The sequence below is a fragment of the Phoenix dactylifera genome, chromosome 16 (genome assembly GCF_051530095.1).
Source record: "Phoenix dactylifera cultivar Ajwa chromosome 16, Ajwa_hap1_PhDact_Kaust_v1.1, whole genome shotgun sequence".
Taxonomy (NCBI): domain Eukaryota; kingdom Viridiplantae; phylum Streptophyta; class Magnoliopsida; order Arecales; family Arecaceae; genus Phoenix; species Phoenix dactylifera.
Genome location: NC_143205.1, coordinates 16,372,405 through 16,393,172, shown reverse-complemented (window position 1 = coordinate 16,393,172; position 20,768 = coordinate 16,372,405). Strand labels below are relative to the sequence as shown.

The window sequence follows — 20,768 nt, the reverse complement described above, 5'->3', positions numbered from 1 at the left end:
ACGACCTTTCCACGTGGCATGCTAGAGTCCAGTCCCACAACGAGGTGCCGCTGTTCGTTGTGCCATCCCTATCAAGCACGGAAAATGTTCTGGGTTGCGCACCCCGTCATGTACACAACGGAACTACATGGGGCCCACGGCTTACATGGCAACTGACTTGTCCAATAACTATGTGCCACGTTGGTAAAGAACCTTTTCGTCTTATTAGAGTCGGCGACTCATAACATTGCTCGCATCCCAACCTGCTGGATTCTCCGAATACGTGTCCAATGAAGACAGCCTCCGGGGCGATCCGATAAACCTAGTACTTTCTCTTCGCTCCAAATTCCGAAAAATATGTGTACAAATAAAAAGAACGGGAGCGAAGGTGAAAAAAGAACAAAAAAATATATCTTTATTTTTTTCCTCGCTTCGTGGTGGTTGGTGTGGTCGAGAGAGAGAGAGAGAGAGAGAGAGAGAGGAGGGAGAGCAAGGGACGAAGGCAATGGCGGCGGCGTCATCTCTGGTACCTCAGTTCTTGGGGCTCGGCGTTGCAAGCGAGCGTGCCCCCTCCTTGTCCTCCACCCTCTTCTTCCATCGCGTTGGCTCTCAACGCCGCTTCTTTTCTACTCGAAGAGCTCCCAGAGGAGTCGTCGCCATGGCCGGAACAGGAAAAGTGATTCCTTACCCCTTCTGATTTTGATATTTGACCCTTTTGGTCTTCTGCTGGCATTTGTTTTGGGAAAAGTTATAATCTTTGAACCGGATTGAGTCAGATTAGATTTACATCTGATTTTTTTTGATTGATTTAAGTGAAACGTTTCGTATGTACTGTTAGCAGATCCCTAATTTTTAGCTTTCATGATTGATTTAGATTGGCAGTTGTCTAAGCAGTTTTTTATCGTTTGTGTTTGTTTATTCGATTGGGGGGAACGATTGCAGTGGTGGTTGTTTTAAGCAAAGACTGTCATAAGTTAATAGATTTGATAGAGACTCTACTATATCTAAATTTTAGAAAGTTTTGGAGGGTAGAATATATAGGACTGTGATAAAAAAGAGCTTTTTATTTATTTCAAAAGTATGATTATGGATTTATGTATTTAAGGAATATGTCTCTATGTGAATACAGGAACGACTTTGGTTGTTTCAAATTTATTAAAAAATAATGTGGATTTTAAACAACAAACCTATGAGGAATACGTAATCAGTACTATATTGACACTGTAATCCATTAATAAGGACTTGATCATGCTGAGAGAATATCACCAAGCGCGGTGGTTTATTAATCAATTACCATAAGGCTTTGCATTGATGTTTTGTGATACTTGCTGATGGGTACCTTCCACCAAGGTACAACGGATTTGTACCATGTCAATGGCTTTAAGTACCAAGTATTGTCAGGTAGTAACAGTTCATATGAAAGCTTTATATCGTGACAAAGGAAGACACCTGGTAACTTGATTAGATGGTTGGCCACTAAATGAGGAGGCCAGAGGCCAGGAGATGGAGGAGTTGGAGAGATCGGGATCCTGCAATCGTAACATTTAATATGAAAGATTCATATTGTGATAAAGCAAGCCATTCGATGACTTGATTATATGGCTGGCCGCTAAATGAGGAGGCCAGAGGATGGAGAGTTGGAGAGACTGGGATCCTGCAATTCCACAATTCTTGAAATATTGGAAATAACTTTCTTAGATGAATTCCAGGATTATACTGCAATTAATGTAATTAAAAAAATAATTCTTCTTATAAAGAATTCTAGCATTAGTAGTATGTAATGTTTAAGTTCCTACTTGTGGTGACATGACTGGATATATGATCATTGAAGTTTATTTCTTTTCATGTATGTTTTAAGAAGAATTATCTAGATTTTCATTGTTTTACATTGTATACGAAGACAACTATTTTCACAAGAAATTTAAATCCTGATAATCTTTTTTGTTTCTAATACTCTGCTTTTCTTGTGCTTGCAGTTTTTTGTTGGAGGAAATTGGAAATGCGTAAGTATAATTCTTGTTATATTCTATTTCTTTTTTTTTCTATATTTTTCCTTTTATTGAGAGCCAATACTTCCAGCAGCTAATTGATCATTAGAAATTTGCTCTCCTGTGAGTAGAAGAGAGGAAAGCTGTTGTTATTTAACAGAGTTTGTAGCATAGAAAATAAGCTTTGACATGTGTTATCAATACCTGACATGATGAGATCAGTTTTGCAATACTGGGATTGCATGCATGCATGACGGGGGCAATAGCAATGTACTTGGGGAATTTATGTAGGAATTAACTAGTATTCAAAATCACATAATAATTTTTGCTGGTAAAGATAGTTTATGCTCTGCTCAACTTCAATTTATTGTTAGATGGAGAAATTAGTTATATCTTGAGAGCTTACCATCAAGATATATGAAATTACATTGTTTCGCAATGCTATCTCTGAGATATGTGAGGATGGAAAAGCTGAGCAAGAGTATCATGCGACAATGCAACTCTTCGTACGCAGACAAGAATCTCCGTGGAATGAAATGTTTTGGAGACTAGGCATTCCAGGGGGCCTCCTAGTCATAGCAAATCTGAGTGAGAAGTAGTACAGACAGTAGTAGAGAGTGATCCATAGACAACTAGACATGTGGTTGTTGATTTTGGAGTTAGAATAAGGAAACATGATTTACCTAGAAACTAGTTGTTCATGATAAATTTACAACTTATTTAAAGCTGTGATGATTAATAATTTTATATATGTCATGTAATCCAGGTGCAATAGCATAATCATTAACATGTCTTTTTAAATGAAATTTGTTTCTTGTCAAAGAAATAACATACTAAAAGGTTCTACCATCCGGAGGACATAAAAATTTGACAGCAAGATACTCATGGAGAAAGGACCAAGTGTTCTGACTGATAATTGTCTAATTAATTCTATTCCAACTATTTGTGTTTAGCTTATGATTCTTTTCCTGTTCATTTCCATCAAGGACTGCATACATTCTTGAGACAAGCTTCTTTTAATCTTTTATTATACTTTAGATCATTAGCCATAGCCATAAAAGTAATTCGTGTAAATTTTCCTGGACCATATATGAATATAGTGATGTAGTAGCATATACATTGCTTCCTAGAGTAAAATGCATAAGGTATAAAGAGTTGAACTTGCATGGTTTATCAAATATCATGTTCTGTTTCTTATTCATTTGTTTGTAGAAAGGTATCATGGTATTTTGCTACCATTCTAGCCAATCTTGAATCATGTGCTTTCATATATGTGACTTCAAAGTTCTCCACTCATTTCATGATGTTTGAAATTATATAAATTAATCGCTATAATTCATGTTACTTTGACTTTGATAAATTTTGAAGTTTGATTTTCATTTCCTCTCAGTTTTTTCTAAGATTAACTTCTTTTGTATTGGAGTTTGTGTTCGTTGATAAGCTATTGTTTGTAAATTTACGATTTCACCTAATTTGTTATTTCTTTTTATTTTCTCATTAGAATGGAACGAAGGACTCTGTTAGCAAACTTGTTGCTGACTTAAATGATGCTAAAATGGAAAATAATGTTGGTAAGCCGATTTGTTTCTCTTTACTGTCTTTATGTTGCCTCAACATGCAACTACAATGGAGTAGGCCTTTTATTTACAATAAAAGTTTTTAATCATAGAAAACTCGGTTATCTTGGCATGTGTCCAATAAGAGGCTTAACTGATATATATCAGTTTATCTCAGTTAAAAAGGAAGGCTGAAGAATTTTAAAATCACTGAGATATATCTCAACATCTTGGCCAATGTATAATAACTGAAATATAAAAATGTTAATAGAGCAAGAATGTGATTATATAATAAGCCAAATATTGTATTGGTGAATTGCTTGATACCAATACATATTGATATCTTGGTTGAGATCTCAGAGGCTGAAAGCCATCCTTACAGTGGGCTTACCCAGCATTACTTGAAATGCTAGTTTGATTATGCACATTATGCTAGCTCTGTGATTAATACATCTAAATCTAATCTATTGCATGCAAACTCTCCTAAGACTGATAAATTCTTAATTGCATAATTTTATGAATGCTTCCTGTAACATAACTTTTTTTTGGTGAGCATCTATCAATTTAATTCTGAAGGTCTCCTGACTTCTTTTTTCATGTTGATAATGCAGATGTGGTCGTAGCACCACCATTTATCTACATTGATCAGGTGAATAATTCATTGACGGATCATATTGATATTTCTGCTCAGAATTGTTGGGTTGGAAAAGGTGGAGCATTCACTGGAGAAATAAGGTCATGGCAACTGGAAACTTGTACTTTCTCCGTATCTGTTTCATTTTTCTATGGAAACAGCATAGACTTGTTTCTATGGCTCGTTCGGCATTGCTGACTTCCTAAGTTTTAATTTTTTGAATCTTAGGGCATGTTTGGCATTTCTTGGCCCCCTTCTTTCTTTTTCATAAAACATGATTGTTATTCCATTGATGTGCATCCCTTAAAAATATGATTATAATTCTAAGAAAAGGTGACCATAATGCAACATAACAATATTTTTGATACATTTTAATGCTAAAATTATTTTTCTTTATATTCTTTATGTTCTTTCATGCACCCAGGGATTGTGCAATGCACTTGCAGCCTTACCGCTATTAATGGACAACTGATGATTATTCCTAAATTTAACTGGTGCTTTGCTTCTATCTTTCAAACAATAAATAAAGATCTGCTCCAAGTTCTCTCGGATGGCCTTAATAAATTTCCTCAATGCTTTGTCCATTTCACGTATCAGGTTTGCAACAACTGAGCATGGAAGCAATTTGGAGTATGCGACAATCTGTCCCTGTCCTGAGTGGTGATATAAGGATCAAGGCACTTACCAGGAAAGTTTGGTTAAAATGGTGTGCGGATGACCTAACTGGATTTCTTATCACATCCACCTGATAATTTAATTTCCCAAGAGTTCTCAAAGACATAAATTTGTGTCTCGATACTCATTAGCATTTAAAATATCAGCAGATATAAACACACATCTTTTGATATTACCTTTACCTTTAGCTCATCTGGCTATGCATTATGATAATGTGCAAGTTGAAGTTATCTTTATCCATCGGCAGATAACTAATATTTACTTTCTCTAACTTGCTTGTAGCCATTCTCTCGTTTTCTTCTGATTTTCTTAACAAAATAATTTCTTGGGTCATGTAGCTATGCCATCATGCAGTTGCTAATTTTTCTGTTCACTATGTACAGTGCAGAGCAACTGATAGATATGGGGTGCAAGTGGGTTATTCTTGGGCATTCTGAGCGCAGACATATTATCGGTGAAGATGACCAGGTTCCAGCTAGAGAATTAAGACATAAATGCTTTTGACATATTAACTAGTCAATGACCCTTGTATTTGGTGAAACAAAGTCAGGGATTTAATATTCACTTGTCTGACTTAACTCAAGTTTGTAACAGATAAAAATACTTTTTTTACTTTCAGTTTATTGGGAAAAAGGCTGCATATGCCCTGAGCCAGAATCTTAAGGTTATCGCGTGCATAGGAGAGAAGTTAGAAGAAAGAGAAGCAGGAAAAACTTTTGATGTCTGTTTTCGGCAGATGCAGGCTTTTGCAGGTAAATTGTTTGCTTTGTGTTTCTACAACTATAACCATCAAATCATACCTTAACTATATGAGGCCATCTGTGTGAATCCCCATTCATGAAGCATTCCTATTTAAGGCTAACTATGATGTTAACCTTTTCATGTCACAACTTTGTACATGTTGCTGCAGAAGAATAGGACTTATAATTTCTGATACGTCTTCTCGTTCATTATTTCGTTCAGATAGTATTACAAGCTGGGAAAATGTCGTAATTGCATATGAGCCTGTATGGGCTATTGGCACTGGAAAAGTGGCTACTCCTGAACAGGCTCAGGAAGTGCATGTTGCTGTTCGTGATTGGATCAAGAAGAACATTTCAGCTGAGGTTGCGTCTAGTACTCGTATTATCTATGGAGGTAATTGTTTACAACTGTAAATTTGTCCATTGCCATATAGATTTACTTATATGCCTTATTTACAGATCTATTACTATGAGATGATAGAATTAGGTTCTAAAATGTGTCACATTTTGTCTTAGTTTGGTAACCTTGGTCAAGGAACTCTTGTCATTATGCTGTTTTAGTGATGTGATCAGTGAGGTGGTGGTTGTTGTGTTGATGGTATGGATTCCAGTGCTGCCCCCAAAAAGGGTGTGTTTTTTTTTTTTGAAAGAAAAACAGCCCAGTACTCAGCCATATTGACCCGAGCCAGATCTTTGTGCATCAGTACTCTGTGATACAAACACCCTGGGTTCAGTCAGTTCCTGAGCCCAGCACATGTTTGCCCACTGCAAACACCTGTTGGCATGGCATGCAACAGTACTCAGAACTCAAACCCTTGGTTGGCAGTAAATTTGTTTGTGATTTTCTCGAGTAGACACATAAACTCTGCACTTTCTAAGGAAAAATTGTGATTGTTCGCCCCCACAGGTACTTGTGCAGAAAGAAAAGAAAATGAAGAAAACCAAATGAAGTTTCTTCATCAATACAAATTCTTGATATACAGATACCAAAGTTTATGTAACACCTTATTAGCACTCCAATAGGATGGGATTATTCAGTTTCTTTCTTTTCTTCTCTTCTTCCTCTCTCTTTCTCTCTCCTCCCTCTTTTTTGTTTTTCTGTGGAGGGAAAAGACCCTTCTTCGTGTATCCACCTCTTAATTTTCTTCATCTTTCTATCTATTTTTTTTTTCTTTCTTTCTCTTCGGTGAGGAAGAGTGGAGGTTGATAAGAGATGTTCAAGAAAATGTGGCATTTGGTCCAAGAAATGTCCTATCATTATGCACTGTTATGTAAGCATATGCTGAATGATTTCTGGCATAGTTTAACCTGATATCCCCTAGACAATTGAGTGCCAAAACTTTGTTTATGAACGATTCCGTAGTGTTGGTGGCTAATGTATGAACTTACTCTCCTCATATTTGATAACTGTATATTGCATGTCGACCTATTTAATTAACTGGTGGCTATAGGTATCCTTATGATATGATTCCAGGAGGGATTTGCATGTATGCTAACCTGTAGGTTCATCTCCTAGGCTTTAGTAATCTTACTGTATGTAATGATAGTTTTGTATTCAGTGTTTAGGTGCTTTCTAATTTTATTTGCTCATACGGCTATAGAGTTGAATTGATGCTCTGTTTTACAGGTTCTGTGAATGGGAGCAATTGTTCAGAACTTGCAAAGCAAGAAGATATTGATGGATTTCTTGTTGGAGGTGCATCTTTAAAGGTATGCTCATGGGGCACTGCTGCTATTCACAAAGAACATTTTAGTCACTTGTTTTCTCCTTGAATTTTTGTTGCATTACTAAATAATGAAAGGCAAATTCCTCTATGAGGGATCCTAGTTGTACCAAACTCATATGTTACGAGATGGATTTGTTTTTTCATTTCTTGCAACTGAACATGATATAAGATAATTCCTTTGTAGGTCCCTGGTCTATTTTGATGCAAACGAGCTAAAATAGCTCAAACCAGGACTCATCAAAAAATGCCACAAAACGGATTTTTGACTTTGTTTCAGAAACCATTATATTTATAGGCATTTGTATCATTACTAACATTGGAATGATCTTAATATAAAATAATAAGCTACATAAAACAATAAGCTAATTTCCATTCTTTTTCCGTATACTGAGAAATGTTGTTCTGATGAGATCCCTTTCTTAAGATTAGTTTAATAACCTTGTTTCTTAACTTTGTATATACCGATAAAAACAAATATGGACAATATTTTAAAAAGTTTTAAGTACCTATCATTATAAGTCATGCAATTACTAAAAGCTGTAGGGTTGTTTGATTGTCTTTTAAAATATATATATATATATTCTAAGTTTGATTACTATTGTGAAAAGAAACAACTGCATATCGAATGGGCAATCTAAAAGGGCACACCCCCTCATCTGTAACCAAGCAAGCAACATTGTAGGCAGTAGGTCCCTCATTTCAACCTTCAAAAAACTATATATATATTGTAAGCAGTAGGTTTGCCCTCCATTCTCATCCCACCAAATTGCAAGGGTGAGCATTGAAGTGCCAGTTGATGCAAGGATTTGTTTTTTGGGTCCCACATGAAGGTGTAAGCTCATGCCTGCACCGGCTTAAAGCTTTCTAGTAGTTTTGTATTATCATAATTACTGCTGATTTTTATAGTTTATAATGAGTGACTTACAGGGACCATTGCTGTTTTTGTTGGTTCTGCAGGGACCAGAATTTGCCACAATTGTCAACTCAGTGACTTCAAAGAAAGTTGCCGTTTGACTATCCATTTGAAGTCAGATAATCACGAATAAGGTCAGGTGGCAGCTCCTCCATTCAAAAGGGTTATAACTCTGACCTTCGTCATGATCTCATTTTGGTAATCTGTAATGAATAAATTCATGTTCTTACCTTGTTTTGACCTCGCCTGAATGTTATCACGAAAGCTGTATCAGTCAACGTTGCCTTGATTTCTTCTTTGCATGTATTATCACTTTTGTTGCTGGTATAGAGCCATAAAATGCATGAACAAAGCCGTCTAATTCTTGACGTGGTACTTTGTGTTTCATATTTATCTGTATTCAGTTGTCCAACCTTTATGAAGTGCTCTCTCTCTCTCTCTCTCATTCTCTCTCTCACACACAAAATGTGTTGGTGCCTGAAAGAACCACTGGATTAATTCCAACTGAACTGCTGTGGGGATATTTAATAATCTCAAACAAGACTGCTTTTGGCCGGTGAACACCATTATCTATATTACATTCTGGACTTGCTTTGTATTTTGTCTTTCTTTCCTCTTATTACTAGTGAAGAAGCACTGCATTTCTAAACAACAAAACAATTTGCACTCGATTGTCACCGGCATATAAACACCATCTGATGCAAGGGGCTTATCTCTGGAGTGTTTCATCTTCCCTACCCGGTGAACAACCTCTTTTCTTCTCTGATGGAAGGGGGCACATCTCTGGAGTGTTTTTATCTACGCTACCCAATGAACAGCGCCCGGCTCTGCTGGAAAATAAAACAGCAGCACCAATGGCCTCCAGGTTCCCATGGCACAAGGGTAGTTCGGGTTTATATGAAACTATAGAAGTTCAACCTCTTGCTTCACCATTATAGGGAAGCAAGACTCGGACTGCTATAAGGACAATGGGAGTTCAGGAAGCGCAATGAACTCCAACAACTACAGCCATTGACCAAGATATCTAACTGTCCACAGCTTTCAGCCTTGTTGCCATGGCACATCATCACACTGCATCTCAACATGCTGAAAGAGGATCCGAAGATTGTTCTACTTACCTGTCTTATTTATCCAATAGAACCTATCAAAGTACAGACATTTTAAACTAAATTACATTTTAACGACCACACTGATTCTTACCTCTTACCTAATCAATGTTATAAAACGATACTGAAAATTTCACTATACCATGCAAAAGTGCAGCTGTGCTCTCAAGGTGCTTTTACCTGAGTCGTCCGCAATTATCTCGAGCAGCCAGATCCATAGAATGACCATCTTCAGGCCGCCGAAATGGTGGTGAGAATGCAGCAACAAGTATGATCCAGAGACGAACACATGTGACAGACCAGCCTCATCCATCTTATCATCCAGGTTTTCAGGAGCGTTGCGCATTGCAAAGCAGCTGCAACGGTGATGTAACTTCGAGACGGAATCCGCCATTATTCAGGAGACCATTGAGGTGATGATGCCTTGTCCTAGATGACGACGACGACGACGAGGGATTAGCATGAAGGTGGTGCTGTTGTGGTGGGTTGAGTGGGTGATGGGCTCCAGCATGCGCCTCTACAGCAGGGGAAGGAGAGATTGGTGCTGAAGCCGGAGGACAGAGGCGAAGCTGACGGGACATGCCATGCAGCCTCCCATTCTGCCACACTGGGACACCCATTGGGGGCCTATAGTGGGCCAAATAGGTGGGCCACATCGGCTGCTGATGTTGTTGCTGTGGTGGCCTCGTGCCTCCTGCATGGACCATCTGTGGCCCATAGAATGTGCTGCCCATGTACTGCGGTACCTGCAACTGCAACTATATAAAAAAAACAAAGCAGCTTCAACATGTCATGCTTAATATGTCTTGATAGGAAACATAACAAGACGAGCAATGAGTGGGATCAGATGATTTGGACGGCACGCTATGCTTCCCATGCGTAAAGTGTGTCCTCAGGTCCCTTCTAAGAACTTCTATCATCATTATACAATATTATAATAGATCGGTTGCAAATGCATATGCTTTGCGACCAAGGTATCCAAAACATTCATAGCAGCATCTAAAGGAAACTCTAAATTATGGCTTCATTTTTTCTTCAAAAAGTTTTATCATAAGGCATTTCCTTTCTTTTTTTTCTTTTTTTGCATGAATACCCTTCTACAAATTCAAATTTGCATGAATACCCTCTAAAAATTTATATTTATTTCTGTACCCTCATAAAACATTGTTTTTGCACAAATGCCCCTAATATAATGGTTCTTCTAATACTGTTAATAAAAACCATATTTATTTTAATTAAAAATAAAATAGAATTTTAAAATTACTTTTTTGTCCTCCATTACGATCGCCTTATAAATGTTTCTTTTTACACAGCTACCCATTAAGGGTATTTTAGTTATTTTAATTTGAAACCATTAATGTTTTAATAGTGTTAGATGGCATAGGTACATATGCAAAAATAAGAATAAAAAAAAGATAGAATAGCAAAACAAGTGTTTTACGAGGGTATATATATAAATATAAATTTTAGAAGGATATTCATGCCAAAATCGATATTTAGGAGGGTATTAATGCAAAAAACCCCAAAAAAAAACCATGTAAGCTGATGATACATGCACTCATCTTTCATTATTAGGTGTTTCTCTCTCTCTATCCTTATCTAGAAAGGTGTCCTGAGAGAGTGAATTTCTAACAGGCAGAGCATATTTATTGAGGGTTTCATGGCCTCCATGACATCCAATTGGCCGTCTGCATCTTATGTAATTGAGATGATGTAAAAATTAAGAATGGAGACAGCCAGAAGCAAATAAAAGTTGGCACCAAACTGTGATGAATTTGAGAGGACAAGATACTAGAGTGCACCTGTTGAGCAGCTGCAGATGATAGCTTTTCTGGATAAGGTGTCATGTGAGGAACATGAGGGAAACCTAAGGGCATGACAGAATGGTGTGGGGCCTGTGGATGCATGAAAGGAAAATGAGGCTGCCCGGATAACTCGACCCGATTTCCAGAATTACTAGTTTCGCCACCAGCCGACAAGGATAGGAAATCACCAGTCTGATGGAAAGATGCCAGGATGATACAAGATCAGCAATAAGAAATTAAACTACAAGAAAATGAGGATGGAAAGGCAATCACACTACTTATTACCTGCTTCTGTGGAGCATAGGTTTCAGATGATGTGGAAGCCTGCTGAGCTTGGAGAAGCTTTTCACTACGTAACATTTGAATTCTGGCTTCGCGTGCATTCGTCTCCATCAAGAAACCGTTGGTTCCAGCAGAAGCCATGCAGTTCATCAGCCCATTTCTTAGCCCAGCTGTCTTGTTGGCTGCTGCTGGTGCACCCATATTTGATCCCTCCTTGGATTTTGACAGCGAGCTCTCCCTCTCCATGTTCTGATGGTGCCGGATGAGATGGGTTAAGTACACATGAGCAGTGCACTTCTTCCGTAACGACAACACATTAAGATGCATTGCCGGATGCTGCATGGTGAATAAGGATATAAAGAAAGGTGAATTTTTTGATAATGTTCAAAAGAAAGAACTATTAAGTGCAACCAAGCTTCAGAAGGAGCAGTGACATGGGCCATTTTGGATTAACAGTTTTCTATTCCATGCGAATGTAGCATTTGTGACTTAAGAAGCCTGTAAAGCTAATGCCCCCCTTATAAAATGTGATATACCGAGACCTGATTTTTGCATGCAAGAAAGACCTCAAAAGCCAAGGGTCAAAAAAAAAGAGGCTTCTAAATACAAAGAACAAGAATTCGAAACGTGAGCATAGGTCTATGAAAACAAAGAGGCTGGGGTTCACAAGAGGAGCTTCTCTCTCTTTCTCTAGTGCACGTTTCTTCCCTCTGAAAGTTTTAGAAATAAAAAGACAAATCATGGTGCAAAAGAGGCACATCACCTTTTCAGTTGGAATACCATTTCCAGATGAATTAAGTCCAACAGTACTAGTAGCAGATCCTGGCCAAGCTGCAGTTTTACTTGGAGGCAACCTGGGAAATTATATGCAATTATTAGACAATGGATGATGGCAGAACCTACCATTCTGAGAAAACAGGGCACACAAGGAGTTCCACATTGAGAGCAAAGACTAAGGTTTGCGGAATTACATTGTCAAAGGTGCTTGTGTAACACTAAGCAAACCAGGACGCACCGAAGGATCAATTTCTGATAAAGCAAATAAATTAAACTACAGTCAGCGGAGAGACATGAAGCCACGTTATTTAACACATAGGCGGTTCATTGTTTTTGAATCTAAGAATTGTCTTTTTCCTGGTACAAAATTGATACCTTCCCGATGCCCAACATTTGTACCAGTGTCCATTCTCTGCTCATCTGCCTGCACTTCATGTTTCACTGCAGCAGATCCAGTGGATCCAAACTGAAGAAAAAAATGCACGAATAAATCATTTCAGAAGTCGAAGAAACTTAATACAGATTGTAATCAATTTCAGGTAAAGAAGCATGCATTACTGGCCAAAGCACGATATCTGGTTTTTGCGTAGGAAGAGCTGGAAGGGCATCATGTTGTGTTGGTTGAAGCGATCTACAGGTAAATCCACCAGTAAGGAAAATCAGGAAAGAAGTATAGTATCTGGAGTGAAGAGACTTCTGGTCCAATAGCTAGCCTAGCAAAAGCATGGTATGATATAAAAGTTACAAACCCATTTCCAGAGTAATACTGAGATGAAGCTCCAAAAGATTTTAATGAATTAGCAGCATTCATCGAAGAAGATGGGCTCTCCGCATGATCAATTTTAGACAAAAGAAGAGTTGCATGAACATCAGATTGAGCAGACTTGTTTGGTTCTGGCTCAATAGCTGGCCTTGCTGAGATGACGGCAGGATGCTCCAAAGCAGGTTCACCCTTTGCAGTTTCGCTAACAGGTTCCTCTAAACATGAAGCAAGATCTATCACTTCATTAGCAACACATGGCTGTGAATTATTTGTATCCTCTTCTTTCGAAGCTGCAAAATCACAAACTAGGTTCCTTGAATATAATAAAAAAAATGAAAAGATACTAAACATTTTTGGCAACCTAAAGAAATCTTTATCAGGAGAGAGAGAGAGAGAGAGAGAGAGAGGGTGAACTGAACCTTCCGAATGAGAAGCGTTGGTGGCATTCATGTTTGACATATCTTCTGATGTTTTTCGTTCTTCGTTGTCCTCAATTGGCTCGCAAATAGGCATCATATTGGCCAATGAAAACAAAGTCTCAGCGACCTCTTCCTCATCTTTGGTCATGGAGTTAGTTAACTATTTTAAGGAAAAAAAATCCAAGATTCAATAAATTGAAATACGTAAACATGGAAATGTAACAAAATGGGAAAAAAAAGTGCATGACCAACCGTATTTTGCTCGGACTTATTCTCATCAACGATATAGGGCAGCTGGGCATCGCTAGAGGTACAATGGCGTTTCTTCTTTGTATCTGGCAATGGTGGAGATGCCGATTGGTTGCTGCGTTTGTTTATAGCTGAAGCAGAAAAACAATGAAGTATAAACATACTGATGCCAATAAGTCATAAAAGAGACGACTGCAATCCAAGATTTTGCAAGACAAACTTAAATACCAGACTTCAACTGCACAGCATCTGCATGTGCCGCAAAATAACTTGAAAAAATGAAAAAAAATACATAACCCTGTAAAAGTCTAAGAAAGGCAGCAAGCATAACCCCTAAACATCAGCATGAATAACACCACATTCGTTAGTGACAGATTTAAGATCTCATTACTAGCTCTTTTTATTTATAATCCTCTTCAAAGAAGTAAAGATTCCTTTGGATTGACACTATTACAATAATGACTCCCTAACAACCTTACAAATAAGCCTTCTGAAGAACTTCAAAAAAAAAAAAAATCAGCTCATAACACCATCGAATTTGATACAGTAGAGGAGTCAAACTTCTCTAAAAAGAGTCAAAAGTAATTGAATGTTGGAAGCATCCCTTTCCATTTCCTTATACCTGACCGTAATTTTCTAGGCACTGATGCAGGATCCACAGCATCGCAATCCTCCGATGTCTATAGCATAAAAAAGTTGTAATCATTAGCAACTAAACGGATAGATTTGCATAAACTTGGTCAGCTTGTCATCAAAAGGGGAAAAAATCCAACCTTTCCATGGAGCCTAACTCTCTTCCGAGCAGTCACGCTGTTGGTGGTGGTCGTAAGTGGCGGACGAAAAGGATCCCCCTCCTCCCCCTCCGACCCAGCACCACCCACCTTGCCTTCTGCCTCATTGTTGCGCGACCTCGAGACCCTGACCTTCTCTTTTTTCCAACTCGATGGCACGCTCCCATATCCCCCCTTATCCCCACCATCGCCTTTATCATAAACTGCAGAACAAAACAGAGCAAGCTCGACTCCAGCAAATCAAATTCAAAATTCAACCAAAAAGATACATTTTGCTTCAGAAAAAAACAGAGTACACAAAAGACAAGGAGTTCACTGTATAAAACCAAAAAGCTTGCTTGGCTCTATTTGAATGGAAAAAGGACGGAGAAAAAAAGAACAAAAGAAACAGACTTTCCTCAGTGGAAGTATAAATTAAGGAAGAGAAGAAGGGTATCTTGGGGGTTTAAGGGAACAGAGTTAAAGATGGTAAGTAACAAAGTACCGATAGGAGAGGCGGAGCGCATTGGGTGTCGCCTTGCGGGCGAGAGCCGACGACTCCCCGAGCTTCTGCCTCGCATCATCAAATCCCGAGATCTTTCCTTGTCCATATCTGATCCACCCCCACCCGCATCAATCAAACGATCAGATCTTCTCCTTCTCTTTCCTTCTCTTTCTCTCCTCTTCTTCAAGTTCTAAGGAAGTCAAGGCCACGCCCAGATGAACCTAGTGACAGAGGAGGCAAAAAAGGAGAGAATTTACAGCATTCTTGTATCGGCTTTAATGAATATATCTGCATTCATGTGTTTTAAAGAACACGCGAATGGGGGAGTGAAGGGGGGAAGCGAAATGAAAGGCGAGATGCCCGGTGGGGAGTAATAAGAGAGCACCTTTTTTTACCTATTTTTAGGCCAAAGGAGATGTTTTTCTCTCTCTTAGTAATGGAAACCGGGATTTCTCTTTCGCCTCAGCTGCTGAGAAACTGGCAGCAAGCGCGATCATCTGAGATCTATGTCAGCGAGGAAACTGAGACCAGAAACAAGAAAAATATAAGCAAAGAATAAGAGAGGAACAAAAAAGAAAGAAAGAAAGAAAGCCAAAAAAACGAGGAAAAGGGAAAGGCGACCTCGTCCTGGGAGCCAGAGAAGAATCTGGTTCTCGTTGCCATCCATTAAAGCACAGAGAAAGATAGAGGAAAAGAATTTTTACCCAAAACATTCACGGGATCTTTCGGAATATAAAGAAGAAAAAAAGGAAAACAGACAAATAATCCACGAATCTCCAATAAAACTTCGATCTTTATTCTTTTCCACTGTTAAAAAAAAAAAACCATTATTCTAATCTACACCAAAAACAAGACTCTTGCCCTTCCGTGCACCAAGTCCAGAAAAAGGGAGGAACAAACCGATGCCATTTCCAATCTCCAAACCAATAAAAGCGAAACAAAAATCGATTTTTATTTCAATCCCCTCACCCACTCCTCCCAAAATTCTCACCTACCAAACTTTGTTTTCATACCATAAAAACCCAACCTTTTCTTTTCTCTCGATCCACAGCAAAGCTTGAGACGCTTTCAACAAAGAAACAGAACACGAAACACCTCCATCCCCGAAGAAATTTCAATAGAGAAAACAAGAAAAAAACGAAAAAAAATCAACTTTTTTTTAATTTCTTTCCGATCCTCAGGAAGTCTCGAAATCCATTCGACAGAGAGACGGGGAAACACCTCCATCCCCACGAAAACTCATAAAAAGAAGAAAAAAAACGATAAAAAAACTAACTTTTTTCTTTCTTTCCGATCCTCAGGAAGTCTCGAAACTCATTCAACAAACAAACGGTGAAAGACCTCCATCCCCCAAGAAAACTCGATAAAAAGACGAAGATAGCGAGAAAGCAACATAAAATAGAGAGAAAATCAAAAAAATACCCCTCGAAATCGGCGCCGGCTCAGGAAACGAAGCCGCCCAGTCGATCACCAAGTCCTCCCAGCTCTCTCTATAGAAGCGATCCGAAGGACGGGAAGCTCGAAGCTCTCTCCCCCGAACCCGAAACGACTCTCTGTTGTCTCCCCCCTCCCCCCACCCCCCCTCTCTCTCTCTCTCTCTCTCTCTCTCTGAGCCCTGCATCTCTCTCTCCTTCTCTCCGTGCTCTTATAGGAGCACGACGAAAGCCGTCTTACGTCACGGTAAATCGACGGCTGACATTCGCCCATCCAGACCCCAATCCGACCGCCGACAGCGGTATCCCACCTGTCCGCCACGTCGGACGCGCCCCACGCACACCGAAGCCGCTCTCCGCTCCCAAACAGCACACACAGTATTCTCCCGATGCAATCCCGTGCCAACTGGCAACCTTTTACACGTGTCTATTTTGAACATGCCGCGTCAACATGAGAGCGTGGGCTGGGTGGTTGCTGTTTGCAAGCCTGCAGTCTGCAGATGGGTTCAGTTGATAACTATCTGGCACGTGTCCTCCGGGTGTCTTTTCTCGCCTTCATTAAAGTGATTTGTTGGTCGGTTGTGATCTAATCGTACGCCAACCTCGGCTTCTCTAGGCCGTTCGATCGCGTTGCGCGGGTCCTCGAACGGGGCGCCCCTCAGCGTCCCCATCCTCGCCCATGGAATGGAAGACGGTCTTGGGGGCCGTCGGATTTGTAAGGAAGTACCGGAAATCTACTCACCCCTACCACACGGACGGCTCTGATTCTCCCTTGAATGAACCCCGCTCCCCTTGTCCTGATCGAAAGGGGATTAATAAATGCATGGCTTTTGTGACAGGTGGTTCTGCATTTGTGTCTGCAAAAATTTGGTTAAGAGAGAAAAAAATTAGGAGGCGCATTTAATACTATCATGTTATACAAAATCTAAGGCACGTGCAATGCATGTGGGAAGGCGAATGGATTATTCTTAATCTCATTATTTAATTTCTTTTATTATTTATGTAAATAGGTTTACACACTCTTTCCATAAGTTGGTGCACTTCAATTGTTCGCTCTTTCAATGATGGTGCAAAAAGATGTGCTCGTTAATAATAAATGAAGTATGTCTTTTAATATATCGTTTTGAAATTTGAATTACTCGAGTATGCTGGGGCCACTGAATGTGTGTGTTGCCTTTTTTTTTTTTTTTTGCTAGATGGTATAGTCGGTGGAAGCTGAAGAGTTCCGACAAATATAAGGAGGTACACGGATATCTTGTGACCTCATCCTCATTAGTTCGTATTAGGGCTATCCGTTGAATAAGCTGTTCATGAGTAGCTCCATTCAATTAAAAACTTAGTTTAACTTTAGTTTGCTCAATTTCTACATAAGTAGGTATAGTTTACTCTTGTTCATCTTATTGATCCCAAAATATAATAAATAAAAATATAAATTTATACAATGCTGAAATTGTATATGTTTGATATATTTTTTATTAAATAATATTAGCAAACATTGTAAAAGAAGAATGCAACTTAACCATTAGAATAAAATTTAGTGACCTCAATAGTTATTCAATGGTAACTATTCCAACCATTGGATCCTCATCTAATAGCTCAAAACATACAAGAACTAGGACTTCTTTTTAAGTGACGCATGTTTGTCATTTTTATCTCTTAAGAGAAAGAATTAAGTCATGAAAGTATATCGGATAAATGATAAGATATCTTTAGAGATTGGTTTGAATCGCTAGGGTTATCCTTTAGGTCCATACACATACATGTGTGTTCTATTATGCTCCTTTATGTTCGGTTAAGTCAGTAAAGATTAGAAAGTGGAAACCGTATAGAAGGTTATGTGGAGGCCTTAGGCCCCACTTTTAAAATTTCATGCTAGAGTTATTAAGTGAATAAACTATTCTTAAGTAGTTTTCCTCAACGACAGATCCAACTTATAGAAGGTTATGTGGAGGCCTTGGGCCCCACTTTTAAAATTTCATGCTAGGGCTATTAAGTAAATGAACTATTCTTGAGCAGTTTTCCTCAACGACAGATCCAGCTCAAATCCAGCTTGCTCGAACATGCGCTCGGCATGGCTTACTCATCTTTATGTTAGGGTTATGCTTGGGACCTACATATATACATGATTTTTCTTTTTCCTTTTCAGGCTCAATACGACAGTGAATGTGGAGAATGGAGATGAGCATAAGAGGTTTCTTCTAAAGCCTTGGGCCCCCTACATAAAATTTTCTACTAGGGTTATCTAGTGAATGAGTTGTTCGCAAGAGCTTTATTGAGTAATAAATCTAGCAGAAATCCAACTTGCTTAGTAAGCAAATATTTAGAACACACATTAGGCATAGCTTGCTCATCTTTAGCTCATTATAACTCAAAATATAATAAGTAAAAAATAAACATGATGTTTATATTACATTGAGATTGTTTATAACAAAATTATATTGTTATTAAATAATATTAACAAACTTTGTATCAAGAAGTATGCAACATAGCCATTAAAATAAAATCTTTTAACTTCAATGTTTAGTAAATAGTAACTCTTCCAATTGTTAGATCTTGATCTAATCTAATCACGCAAAGATTGATATTAAACCCTAACTTGTGTGTTTCATTCATTTCTCTCTTTTAAGAGAGTACGAATCGAACCACGAGAGAATGGACGATAAAAGATGGACGTTGTTTTAAATTACTTGGATAATGCTTGAGGCCTTAGGACCCACCCTTGAAATGTCATGACAATGTTGTTTCATGATATTTATCTAGTTAAAATCCGTTATGAATAACATTCTATATCATTAAATAATATTAACAAACTTCATGTAAGTCAACCATTAGAATAAAATCTAGTAATTTTACTGGTTATTGAATGAAAACTAGTTTGGCCTTTAGATTCTGAATTAATGAATCAAATTAAACAATGGCTAAAACTAGTCTTTTTATGCCATTCTATCCCTTAAAGAGCCTTGAGACTGGAAAAAAATAGAGCCTTAAGAGTGAAAGCCAACAAGAGCACAGTTGATAAAAAAAATGGAGTACCGAGATATTTTAAGATCACTAAAGTGATGCTCAAGGACAATGCAAATATATATTTTTTAACTAAAGTTGGCAAAGCCCAAAGAGCGAAGCAGAATAAGTTAGGGTTTACAAAAGGCCTTGGGCCCCATCTTTAAAACTTCATGTTAGGGTTGTCCTATGAATAAGTTGTTCATGAATAGCTTTATTTAGATAAAAGCCTAGATTAAATTCGGTATGCTCTATTAGTAACAAGCTAAACATGAACTAGGCGTGACCTGCTCATATTTGGCTCAACAAATCTCAAAATATAAAAAACAAAAAAAAGTATTTAAATTATATTGGTATTGTCTATAAATAAATGAGGTTTTATATTTTTTGTTAAATTATGTTAATAGATTTTATTTATGAATTTGGGTCTAGAATTCAGTCTTGAATGTTCTTGTTCAGCAACTAGATATTTTAGGTTTGATCTTGGATGGTGCATTCAAGCATTTGAATCTACATAGTTATAAGGCTGGTGATCACCCCGCTTTTTCTCTTAAACAAAAAGTTTGCAAACTTCATAACGTAACTCATTCTTCAGAATATAATCCAAAGACTTTAATGGCTATTGAATAGTACTTAATTATTGTGGTCATCAGATCTTGATATGATGGCTTGAACCATTCACCTTTTGACTAACAAAGCCATGCTGGACAACAAGAAGCTGGATTTGTCCTCTGATGACATTCTCTATGGATGTGACCATGAAGGTATGAAGGCTACGATCGATATCATGCAGGCGTAAAGAATCATGCTTGAGGGCGACTCCAACAACATAATCTCATGGATTCTTGGGAGAGGTTATTGTGCTCATCCTTACCATAGTAATATCATTTGCTGGGCATCTTCCTTTGCAATTTGCCACACAAATGTATTGTGAAGGAAACCAATACACTGACTTCCTCGCCAATTTTGCAACTGGCTGTGCAAAAATGTATCCCAACTCTGTCTCAATCCTTTCTCTTTTCTCACCTTCTCTATCTTTCTCTTGCTGATCTTAAGGGTTGTGGTTTTATTCCATGGTTTCAAAGATTCTCCCTTTGTCTATCAAAGAAGACGAAGGAAGAAGAAGAATCTCTTGTTGATCTTAGTGGTTGTGGTTTTATTTCATGAATCTAAAGTTCCTCTGAAGGAGGAAAAAGAAGAAGAAGAAGATGATGATGAATCATCTATATATATTGATGTGGGGTCGGAACCCCGACACCAGCCCACACACCGGCCGAGCAGGGAAAGCATCTGCGTCCCTCCCGAGGTATTGTCCGCTCTGGGATTGCCGCTTCGGGTCTGCGGGAGGTCGCCCAGGGTCGGAGCCCAATGACAGTCCCAATGACAGTCCCGAGCCCTGACGGCGCGGGGGGCCGCGGAGGTTACCCCCTACCCTCACGGTTTT

The 20,768-nt window shown here is 38.5% G+C and overlaps 2 protein-coding genes across 6 annotated transcripts; one reads left to right on the top strand and one right to left on the bottom strand.

Moving 5' to 3' along the window:
• The first annotated feature begins 289 nt into the window (after positions 1 to 289).
• On the top strand, positions 290 to 8,602 carry LOC103706349 (triosephosphate isomerase, chloroplastic). Its single transcript, XM_008790414.6, has 9 exons — positions 290 to 655; positions 1,956 to 1,982; positions 3,469 to 3,538; positions 4,135 to 4,258; positions 5,216 to 5,300; positions 5,452 to 5,584; positions 5,796 to 5,969; positions 7,203 to 7,285; positions 8,260 to 8,602. The coding sequence occupies exons 1-9, from the start codon at positions 485 to 487 to the stop codon at positions 8,314 to 8,316; spliced, it is 924 nt and encodes a 307-aa protein (XP_008788636.3). The 5' UTR covers positions 290 to 484; the 3' UTR covers positions 8,317 to 8,602.
• A 707-nt stretch (positions 8,603 to 9,309) lies between these two features.
• LOC103706350 (uncharacterized) lies at positions 9,310 to 16,510 on the bottom strand. 5 transcript variants are annotated; one of them, XM_039118020.3, is made up of 15 exons: positions 16,314 to 16,510; positions 15,277 to 15,412; positions 14,892 to 15,112; positions 14,390 to 14,610; positions 14,239 to 14,296; positions 13,620 to 13,747; positions 13,368 to 13,527; positions 12,935 to 13,238; positions 12,744 to 12,816; positions 12,561 to 12,651; positions 12,380 to 12,437; positions 12,172 to 12,262; positions 11,412 to 11,744; positions 11,124 to 11,318; positions 9,310 to 10,079 (listed from the first exon to the last, which is right to left on the bottom strand). In XM_039118020.3, exons 3-15 carry the CDS (start codon positions 14,995 to 14,997, stop codon positions 9,651 to 9,653), a joined length of 2,247 nt encoding a protein of 748 aa, XP_038973948.3. In that variant the 5' UTR covers positions 14,998 to 15,112; positions 15,277 to 15,412; positions 16,314 to 16,510; the 3' UTR covers positions 9,310 to 9,650. The 5 variants fall into 5 exon arrangements, with proteins under 5 accessions (XP_038973948.3, XP_038973947.3, XP_088568682.2 ...); XM_039118019.3 differs by having other exon boundaries at positions 15,287 to 15,412; XM_088712556.2 differs by lacking the exon at positions 16,314 to 16,510 and adding an exon at positions 15,513 to 15,816.
• Positions 16,511 to 20,768: the final 4,258 nt, after the last annotated feature.

Bases quoted from the DNA above. Each gene is read 5' to 3' on its own strand.
- LOC103706349 (XM_008790414.6), top strand. From the start codon at position 485: ATGGCGGCGGCGTCATCTCTGGTACCTCAGTTCTTGGGGCTCGGCGTT. The intron at 4,259-5,215 runs GTCATGGCAACT...CACTATGTACAG, and splicing joins GCATTCACTGGAGAAATAAG to TGCAGAGCAACTGATAGATA. The intron at 5,301-5,451 runs GTTCCAGCTAGA...TTTTACTTTCAG, and splicing joins TTATCGGTGAAGATGACCAG to TTTATTGGGAAAAAGGCTGC.
- LOC103706350 (XM_039118020.3), bottom strand. From the start codon at position 14,997: ATGGACAAGGAAAGATCTCGGGATTTGATGATGCGAGGCAGAAGCTCG. The intron at 12,817-12,934 runs GTTTGTAACTTT...ATTTACCTGTAG, and splicing joins CAGTATTACTCTGGAAATGG to ATCGCTTCAACCAACACAAC. The intron at 12,438-12,560 runs GTATCAATTTTG...TTGCTTTATCAG, and splicing joins AAATGTTGGGCATCGGGAAG to AAATTGATCCTTCGGTGCGT.